The sequence below is a fragment of the Phallusia mammillata genome, chromosome 6, assembly GCF_965637545.1.
Source record: "Phallusia mammillata chromosome 6, kaPhaMamm4.hap1.1, whole genome shotgun sequence".
NCBI lineage: Eukaryota > Metazoa > Chordata > Ascidiacea > Phlebobranchia > Ascidiidae > Phallusia > Phallusia mammillata.
Genome location: NC_137257.1, coordinates 26635358 through 26645917, shown reverse-complemented (window position 1 = coordinate 26645917; position 10560 = coordinate 26635358). Strand labels below are relative to the sequence as shown.

General features: G+C 37.7%; 1 protein-coding gene across 1 annotated transcript; it reads right to left on the bottom strand.

The window, feature by feature from the left end:
- Window positions 1-340: 340 nt before the first annotated feature.
- Window positions 341-4911, bottom strand: LOC145234570 (uncharacterized). The gene is made up of 6 exons (XM_080099282.1): window positions 4824-4911; window positions 4141-4259; window positions 3402-3843; window positions 2741-2846; window positions 2608-2675; window positions 341-1080 (listed from the first exon to the last, which is right to left on the bottom strand). The coding sequence occupies exons 1-6, from the start codon at window positions 4909-4911 to the stop codon at window positions 341-343; spliced, it is 1563 nt and encodes a 520-aa protein (XP_079955408.1).
- Window positions 4912-10560: the final 5649 nt, after the last annotated feature.

The window sequence follows — 10560 nt, the reverse complement described above, 5'->3', positions numbered from 1 at the left end:
ACATCTGTTTGCCAATAGAGGGTCTTTTTGGGATTACTTGTAACAAAAAACTCAAAGCTAAGGGTTTGAAATGATCGTGTCTGTTTTTAGTGTTCTTCAATCAATACCATACAACGTAACGTAAATCGCTAAAACTGAACTGAAAACTTCTTCGTTGCGTTTTGAAATATATGCTAGGCATTAAACCAAACCAAATACAGGAAAGTGGCAAATAGTTGTGAATTTATTATGAAGCCACAGTAATAAACTCTTAAAACAATTCAGTACAATGTTTCAACACGATAAGTATGATGACGACAAAACTTTGAATTTTTCCTTTTGTTGTACTCAACCCAATACTTCAAGGAATTTTGCAATTTCCTGGCTCAAATAATTTTGAATAATCGTCTCTGGGAATTTTCGCATTTGCGTATTGCTCTTTACCGCCGCGTGGTGGCAACGTGTCGTACGCTTCATCATTGTGACGTAACGTTGTTGTCAATGTTGTCGAATAATAAAGTTTTGGTCGATTGTTCTGTTCTTTGCTGCCACCATGCGACGGGATGTCGTACAAACTTTGCTGACTAGGTTGCGCTGTGCGTGTATCACCGACGTACGGATTAAGAAAGGTTTTTCCCAGCGCGAGTTGATCGTAACGTTTCACTTCAGGCGGAGGCGTTAGGTGGGAATAACCGGTGTGCGTTGCCATGGGCATTCCGTCCGAGCTGTCTTTGCTGTCAGCAAATTCGCACAGGGTCATGTTAGGTTGGAAAGTAAACCGTGATTGATCGGTTTGAGGAATTTCCGGAGAGAAAACAGGCTGCAGGTGATCATAAGTTCCTTCAAGTTTCCCGTAATTCCCGTTAAGTGTTCCGTAATTTCCATCTATGTCCGAATATGATTGTGGAATTCCGGGACTTTTGCCAATTTGTGGAACACCGGGAATTCCCGACAAACTTTCCATACTTGTGGCAGCGGAACGTTGAAGATTCCGATCCAGTGTGTCGTAATGTGAAGAGGTTGAGGTAAATGCTCGGTATCTGTTGTATCCGTTGCCGGGATTCTGTTGGAGGGTTTCGTACGAAGGGGAGACGCCGGTGTCTGGATAAATAAAACTCATTGGCCAATCATTGTAGGAGGTAATCATTTCATATTATACAGTACGTTACTATACGCACTCTACTGTCTCACTTGACTTAAAAAGATTTTTGGTGCTTAAGAATATGCACAAAGTAATTGTTGCCTAACAACTTTGCCGTCTATTAAATTCCTTTACATCAGGGGTTCTTAAACTGGGGGGCGCGCCCCCCTAGGGGGGCGTGAAGGGTTCGCAAGGGGGGCGCAGCACAATCTGGCAGCAAAGTTTTCACTTGCAAACAATTGTAAATTAATGCATTGGAATTATGTCGGCGCTGATTTCGAACTTATTGTTTAAAGTATAAACGCTTCAATACTCTGAAATGGATGTCCAGTTGTATTAACCAAACTTTTCCCACTGCGGGCCGCCGCATAGTTTACATGCCCTAGTGCCGTCTTCTCAAACTTAGCCCATGAGGCGATTTTTATATGGGCGCCAAGATATGGTCATTTTAAAACCCCATTTAAAATCTCTTAAATTGTATAGTTAGTCTCATCTTACAAGGAATGCTTGTATATTATGTCATAAGTGACACAATAAGGCAATTGTTTGAGCACAATTAAAATTTTTTGTTTTGTCTGTGACATAATAAACTGGGTTTGGATCAATCCTGGGCGTTGCAATCCTTTGAGAGTCGGTAATATTAATTTTACATGTCGTAACAGTAAACTTTCGTAAGGAGTAGATTAAGTTTTGACGGTAACAAAGCTATCAATACGATTTGGCAAACCAAAAATTGGGTCGCGAGCCGGATGAAATGACCTCGCGGGCCGTAGTTTGGTGACCCCTGTACTATATAGTCGGCTGTACATTCTTTATTTGTGCGCAATTTCGCATTAGAGATTGCCCTGACTTTGAGTGAATCAACGATTTCTGGGCAACATATGCGTAGTTTAAAAGAATACTGGCAACGTGTCTCTGTGTTCGCAAAAGCCTACTTTTTCGCAACTTATCAGTGTTGAAGTGGCTTTTTCCAACGTTCGGAACTAACTTGACAGTAGCTTAAAGGGGACATACCATGTATGTTGTTTCCGAAAAACAAGACAAGCATCATTAGTGCTAATTTTTGTAGGGGGGGGCGTGAGAATAAATAATTAGTGTAAAGTGGGGCGCGACTGAAAAAGTTTAAGAACCCCTGCTTTACATCACAACAGTGAGATTTAAACTGCACACATTCGGGTACACGATTCAAGGTTAAAAACAGTAAAACCATCCCAAACCTTTGACATTTGTATTTTTGTCACGAAATTTCTGTATCCTGTAGCTTTACTGCAAATTTTAACTGAAAACGCTCGGGCGGGTTGCAGTTTTAAATATGCCGAACAAAATGCAAGTCACATTTCAATGCATGGGCTACGACATTTCAAAAACTTTGACAACTAATTTTGTTTCCCACTGAATTTTAAAAATAAGAAGAGCTCGCGTACAACATAAGTTACATTTCTCCTGCTTTACGTATAACCGTGTTTAGGTTTCGTAAACTAACTTACCGATGCTGCTGGATTGATTCTGCGTTGTTGTTTCGTCCAATTCCTCATCTTGAGGCGAGTTTTTTTTTCTACATCAATATAGTTCACATTTTTATTTTTTGACAAAAACGTACAAAAAATTCAGATCACCAACCTGCAGTAAACTAAACAGGAACAAATCGCACCAATCATCATCGACCCGCCCAGCACTGAACCAATCAGAATCCACATCAGTTGGTTGCCCATGGCAACCGGTCCCGCTATAAAAATATTACCACATTAACACACGGAATACACTTGATTAATTTTAAGACAACACCTAATGCATCCATGACCCAGAAACCAATATGTTCTTTAAAGCTTGTGACAATAAGTGGAAAACGTAAGAAGAAATCATGACTACCATTTCGCACTAAAGTTTATGTGCTAATGTACTAGATCCATTGCGCACACATATTGTGGAAAAACTCTTAGCAAGAGGAAGGTTATATCCTCTACTCCAGTGGTTCTAATATTGTGGTATGCTGGGTGTCACTATTGGCATGCTGGAGCTTTTATAGTGGTACGCGAGTAGCTTTCTGCTATACCTAATTCAATTCTGATCATGAAATACAATTCAACTGACCCAATTGATCAGCCCTGGTTTGGACGAAACTCATGTATTTGACATTCTTTTGTAAATGTACTGTCATAGTGAGGAAGAACCACCTGATCTACACTTTACAACACCGTTTAAATGGTACGCAGTGATAGAAAAAGTTGCCAGGTGTTACGCGATTATTGTAAAGGTTTGATATTTTGCATATGGAACTTACCTGAAGTCACTGTTGAATTCACTGAGCGTGCTTCGGTGCTTGTGGAGAGAGTAGAATCAGTTGATCTATGCTTTACTGTAGTTGTTGGTGACGTTAGCAATGTTTTACTTCTTGTTGAAACTACGTTTGATAAAGTTGTGCTTGTTTCCGCTTTGAATGTTGTTATAATGGTTTCGGTTGCAGTTGTTGGTGACAAAGTTTGCATTGTGGTTGCAGGACTTGTTGTGGCCTCTTGTGTAGTAACACCAGCAGTCGTTGAATCACATTGTCCCGTGCACTTGACTTTCACCACTTTGCATCCGTCGTGAACTTGAAACCTCTCATCAGCACAACTCAACATTTCCTCCATAATTCCTGCTTCCCCACAAGTGCCATTGCAGGGTTGAGTTGTGGTGGATGTTATGTTGTAAAGATGACAGTACAAGTTCGAGCAAGGCCGAAGCTGTAAAAATGACACATTTTAATCTAGGTCAAGTTGGAAAGTTACCAGAGGCCTGAAACATACTCCAACATAATCCTGATGAAGGCGTCCTGTACGCAATGTCGAAACATCGATCATTTATAATAACCTACATGGCTCGTTTAGGGAAAGTTTTTTTTTTACTGCTACCGCTTTTGGCTCATGCTTTGTGTTAAAACATTACGTGAAACTGGTGTGCAACGAGATTCGTGCCTTTGGTGTTTGTGTTTCTTACGCCCGACCCATAGTTCCATTTCAATGTTTTGACTATTTCATTACCTGTGCTTTGATACCGCATCCTTCGCTAATTTGACAAAACTTTGTTCGTCTTTGGGCTTCTGAAATACTACAGCTTCGAAATCTACATTCTCCCCATGTCGCCCATTCGTATAAGTCTTCTAAATAAAGCAACTTTTTTGAACTGCATGACAAGCATACCAAATAGTAAAGGCATCCACACCTTATGTAAACACTCTTATTTTGCCAAAATTGACATACTATTGAACGGTTTAGTGTGACAGCGTTGGATACAGATAACGTATGCGATTTATTGTGTTTTCAATGGTGGTCAACGTGTATGTAACAAGTCTTGCTCATTGGTTTGTCACATTAAAACTTTATCCAAACGTTTTGTCTCATTAGAAGTTACAATGTTAAATCAGGAAAATGCATGAGTCAAACCCCATTCCGATAAAAATTGTACATCAAAGACGTAGCACACTCTGTAAGATGTTAGGCAAGCCTTACCATACAATGTTTCCAATATTGAGTATAGGAAACCCAAGTTAGGTTAAAAATCACAACACGTTGACACAAACGTATCATTTGTCTCATTTCAATACAACACAACTAAAATGCTACCAAACATGCAAACATGGGCAATTTCAACCACGTGTTTTATTGCTGTCATTGTATATATAACGTGCATTGTGCGCAAACACTCGCACATTGTGACGTCATACCTTGTGCATTTGTAACCGATGATGTCACAATAAGGATAGTTGTGATGCAACTGCTGATGACTAATTGTTTTGTCATACTGGAGGGCATTGTGATGCAACGCACCTAATCAGAGCTTCTGTGCAGTTGTTTCAACTTTTGTGTAATATTGAAATAATTTTCGCTGAAATAATTTTCTGTCCAAAACAAAGCGATTTAAATATGTGTTTTTCCTGATTTGCTGAATCAATTTTAAGTGTTTTAACCATCTTTATGACCAGAATAATTCTAAGAACCCCCAAACATAAAAAAATCTGGTAGATTACGGCTCATGACAAAACCTGTCAACTTTTATAATAAAATTAACCTCTTAAGTTCTTCTGTTTTTGTTACACGTATATTGGGGAACAAATGAATTGGTAGCTTAATTTGGTTTTTGATGAATACGAATTATACGTCACAATAATATTTTATTATTTTCGCCTTTCCTGCTAATGTTTTTTTTTATTTCTGGGATCTGTGTTTTTCAACGCCAAACTCGTTTCGCCCATAACTTTATGAGGAAGTGTTGCTAATTATAAAGCATATGTAAGCTATTGCTGCCAGGCATAATATCAAGTTTGTAGAGCTCGGCAAATGTAATTTTATGAAAACTTGATACAAAGCATATGTTACGTTATAAATGCTTCTTCGATAAACTCTATAATGCGACTCTGAAGGTGCCTCGTATGTTGATGCTGCGCAAACAATTTTCAATGCACCGACTTTTTATTGAGTCTGACTTTTTACATATAACTCGACTTTTTCAAACAAACGTTTTTGATGTCTCCCACCTGATTTGAGATTTTAACCCGAATACTCAGCATAATTAAAACTATCTTCACAACAATTTCTATTCCTTGGCATATTATAACTTTTTGTACTTAGTATACATCTGTCCTTCAGCTGCTTGTCAAGATGTGACAACCCCTTACATATCTGATTAGTTGTCATGTTACGTTGTTTCCCAACGATGTTTCAGAGACTGAATCATTTCCTACGACTTCGTGATGTAAGATTTGCTGGCCCAAGTGTTGAATGTTATCATCAATTGTGCTGTTAAGATTCTACGCACCTTGTCCAAATGCTCGTTTTATTTATAATAAAATATCTATTGACAGAATTTTGAAAGAAAATAATGAGAAAAATTCGTTTGGTTTGGGAATGACTTATGTACACAATCCGATAAAATATACAAATTCAATCAAAATATGCAAATCAAAATAAGGACATTTAATCATAAACATTACTGCCAAGGTGCTGGTGTATATAGAATACATCGTTCAGACGTTTCAACAATCTCTGTTGTCATCATCAGTGTAGGTTGTCACAACCTGTCACACCAGCACCTTGGCAGTAATGTTTATGATTAAATTACTTTTCAAGTCCGTGTATAGTGTTCCCAAAATAAGGACAAAAATACAATTATGTTGTTGCTGAATTTGCCAATATTGGTCACATACGACAACTGTGTGCAACAAGGTTAATATTAAAAAAAAAACTTTCTGTTTTTGGACAAAAAAGTAATATGACCATCCCCCTATGTTGGTTTCTATTTTCCATAAGGTGTCGCCCGCACGAGTTCATTGTAGCTGATCTCGGATTTCTCAGCGGTTTCAATCCATTCCTCAAGACCTTGGTTCTGTCTCTCACTGGTTGAAGGCTCATGTACACTCACTGCTGCGTTGAACGTGTTTTCCTCGTTCATCTGCATCACAGGGCCCTGATCAGTGTGGTTCCATCTATGCGGGGGGCTCCACCCTGGGTTCGACCCACGTGGGGCTTGGTTACAACCCCAGGAGACTTTGGGTCAGGTTTTTGGGGCGTCTGTTCCTGTGAGTTGGTTCCATCAGTTGTTGTGAAGTCGGTTATCGTGCTGTCGAACGAAGGTCTGCTTTCATCTGGTTCGATTGTTTTGCGTTCTATTTGCATTGTGTATGAGAATGGGCGACTTCCCATATGTTGTTCTGCCTCTCGTGCTGTCATTTCTAAACAAAGCAGGGTTTTTATTTCAGCAAAAACGTATTTTTCCGAGTTTATTTCAAACAAGGTTCTTAAACAGAGAATGTTTCATACCAAGGTATAAATTAGTTATTTGATCGGAGTAAAAATATAAGTAGGTACATTTTTTAGGAATGCCCAATTGGTGCGTTAAGAACTTCGTTCCGAATTTTAATTGAAGATCTTGAAGTAGGAAAAATTTTAAAAATAGTTCTTTTATTGACTAACGGGAAATTACCGAACCGGTTTAATTTTGTTAAACCCGATTTTTTTTCAAGCCAAATAAACTGACTTCTCACCTGAATTAAATTTAAAAAAAAACTTTCTACTGCAAAGCATTTCTAACAAACTTGCAGCGAATGCGTTTTTTGGCTTCCTTCATGTATGTACGTGAGATACATAAGAACAGATAGTGTTTTTTCATTTACATACCCTTACCCTGAATAACTCTAACCGCCAACGTTTTTAAAAGTTCCCAAAATTTTAATTTTTGCATAGGGTATATTTATGTCCATTGAAACTGCTTACCACCGTATTGGACTCCAATCATTAGGTCAAGGTGTTTTAACTTAAAACATAATTAGGAATGTTAAATCGACCTACCATACGCTGAACAAGGAGTAACAATGGGGGAATAGGGCCACGTGTTTGTAAAACCCGAAACCGTTTTTTTATACTTAAAGGCTGTCTGGAGTATGTCAGGATGCTGCGTTCTCCAATCTATTTAGCAAGTAATTTTGCGGAAAAATTCTTTATTATTGCATGTAAGTTTTTATGAAGCAGGTTGTTGCGCACAAATATAATAGCAGGGTTAACACTCACTATTTTAAAGTCTAAAGTCACTAGCAATAACGTTCATGGAAAACGGTTTAGTTCAACATAATCATCTTTGCTGTATGACATAATTCCCAGTTTGACTTGTTGTTTATTTGTCATTGGAACTTCATATGTAGACTTGCTTCCTATTGGTTGTTTGTCTTCATTCTTGCTTCTGATTGGTCGGTTTTGATCATCGTTGCTTCTGATTGGCTGTTTGTTTGCTGAAGTACTGAATTCTTCATACTCGGGCGATTCCACACGAACTTCGAATAAAAAGTAATTTTTTTATTTCACTGTCTCATTAATGTAATATTTAAAAACCATACCTGCATTTGAAACTTGGTGTTTATTTTTGTTTCTGTCAGAAGCTTGATTGAATTTTGTCCTGCAAAAATTATGTGTTGCGATAATATTTCATATAAATGACCATTCGGTGTTCATTAACATACCTTTTATAAATCACGAACCCAACAATTAGGAGAAGAACAACAAACAACAAAGCCCACCCAGTAACCGCAATGGCAATCCATGGATTATATTGGCTTGGCAAGTCTGCGAATCACAAACATAATACATGCAGATCATTATTGCGAGTTGCCAAGCAACCATTCTTCCAACAAATGCCGTTGCTCCAATTCCGAAAGTTTGGCAAAATCGCTTTTCAATTTTGCAACTTGTTGACCTCAAGTCCTTTGCACACCAACACAACAGTTACACCTGTTTGTCTCCCTAAGTAAAGTTGTAAATGTTGCCCACTGGCATCACTCCCGTTGAAATAACCTGAACTTATTTTAACGTCTTCATTATCAATGTGCAAAATATCAACACTAAGGTCACATAAAGGTTACGATGACGTGTGACACTTCAAACTCATGCTGATCAACGTATTTTAACTTGTTTGAACCACGAGTTTTATCGAAAGTCGTAATGTAAAGCGGGTTGACTTGTCATCTTACTGCGTTTGCAGAAGTTTTGATAATATTTGAAACAATTTACCACTGATGATGACACAAACCTTTTAGAATAAAGTGATTATGTTATTCTTGTTCATTATTTTGTGTTTATATCATTTAAGAAATGCTTTGTTGATTGTTTTCTCTAATGGTTTGAACTTGGCTTTACATCGACATTACTGTCAGTTTGAGTAAAACGACATTTTGAGACTAATTTGATTATGATAAGCTTTAAATATGTTAGTTCGGTTGGTTTTCAGGCAAAAAACTTTCTTAGTTTTTGTTCTTTATGAACGACATTGAACAAAACTTTGACGCTATTGAGTTGCACAATGCGTTAAGATCAGTGGTTCTTAACCTTTTTTCCTTGCTGCACCCCTTTCAAATCACTAACCAATTTTCGCTCCCCCTTCTGTAATTCGTTAAATAGAATAGACCTAACCAACCTTAATGATTCAGCATCCCCGCACCCCTTAGGAACAGTTCTCGCACCCCCTGGGGGTGCGTGCACCCCTGGTTAAGAACCCCTGCGTTAAGTGATCTTGATTAGCAATAATTCCAATATTTCATTTGTAACATTTGAACGTTTCTATTGGTTTTCTTGCATAGCTTGATGTTATGTATTCCACTTTGTACGGCAGTTTCAACCTGGGATAGTCACTATTTATTTGTGTGCGTCTGGGATCGCGTTCTTCGATAAACGTCATTTCCTTATGATTGTTCATATAGCAAGCGCTTTATGTTTGCTGTTCTGCTTTTCATTACATTGTGGGTTTCCTTTATTGACGAAAGGGAATGACCAAAGCGTTTTAATTTCGTTACGTCGTTTTTTAAGGAGATTTGATTCGCGTCAAAGTGATTTTTCGAAACAAATTAACTTTTTACCAGAATTGAATGGAAATACAAACTTTACTGCATAGCATTGCTAACATTGCAGCGAATACATTTTCTGGTTCTTTTATGTCTGTACGTGGCTCCGGGTGACACTAAATACCGCATCTTACCACATGATATGCCTCATGACTTGTGGAATGTAAAAATGTAAGCCCCAACAAGGGCGAATGAGACCTGTTTGTTGTATTTCTGCATGTAAATTATCATGTAGCAAATTGTTTCACACAAATATAATAGGAGCAATAACCACAACTTTTTCGCCAACTGGGTAATATTTATATTAAACTCACGCCATTTGAGATTACATGAGTAACACAAATTGGATTTACTGTTAATTGCAACAAACGTTCATGGAAACTAACTGTTTACTTCAACATAATCATCTTTGCCATAAGACATAATTCCCAGTTTGACTTGTTGTTTATTTGTCATTGGAACTTCATATGTGGACTTGATTCCCATTGGTTGTTCGTGATCTTTCTTGTTTCTGATTGGTCGGTTTTGATCATCGTTGCTTCTGATTGGCTGCTGATTTGCTGAAGTACTGACTTCTTCGTACTCGGGCGATTCCACTCGAACTTTGACAAAAACTTAGTTTAGGTCTTTTACTGACAAACTGACATGACAATTTAAAACCATACCTGATTTTAAAACTTGTTTTGTGGTTTCGTTTCTGTCAGAAACATGTTTAATTTTCTCTTTGCGAATATTGTATAATGTCAGTGCGTTTTATTTTGTTTATTAAAAAAATTGGTTCAGTTTATTAACATACCTTCTATACAACGCGCACCCAAGAATTAGGAGAAGAACAACAAACAACAATGCCCACCCAATAACTGCGATGGCAATCCATGGATTATATTGGCATGACAAGTCTGTGAATCACAAACACAATACATCTAGTTTGGTGATTTGTTGTCGCATTCTAACGCGATAATAAGAAAAAATTCCTAAGACTACAGCGGAATAAAGGTCACCATCGATTTTTATGGAATATATATACTGTATTGCAAATCAACGTTATCAGTTACTGAAACACATACCGTTGTTTCTA

What these genes read in the sequence shown, in the direction of transcription:
- LOC145234570 (XM_080099282.1), bottom strand. Translation starts at nt 4,911, where the DNA reads ATGCCCTCCAGTATGACAAAACAATTAGTCATCAGCAGTTGCATCACA. An exon ending in ATCGGTTACAAATGCACAAG is followed by an intron (nt 4,260 to 4,823) that starts GTATGACGTCAC and finishes TGCTTTATTTAG; the next exon opens with AAGACTTATACGAATGGGCG. An exon ending in GATGCGGTATCAAAGCACAG is followed by an intron (nt 3,844 to 4,140) that starts GTAATGAAATAG and finishes TCATTTTTACAG; the next exon opens with CTTCGGCCTTGCTCGAACTT.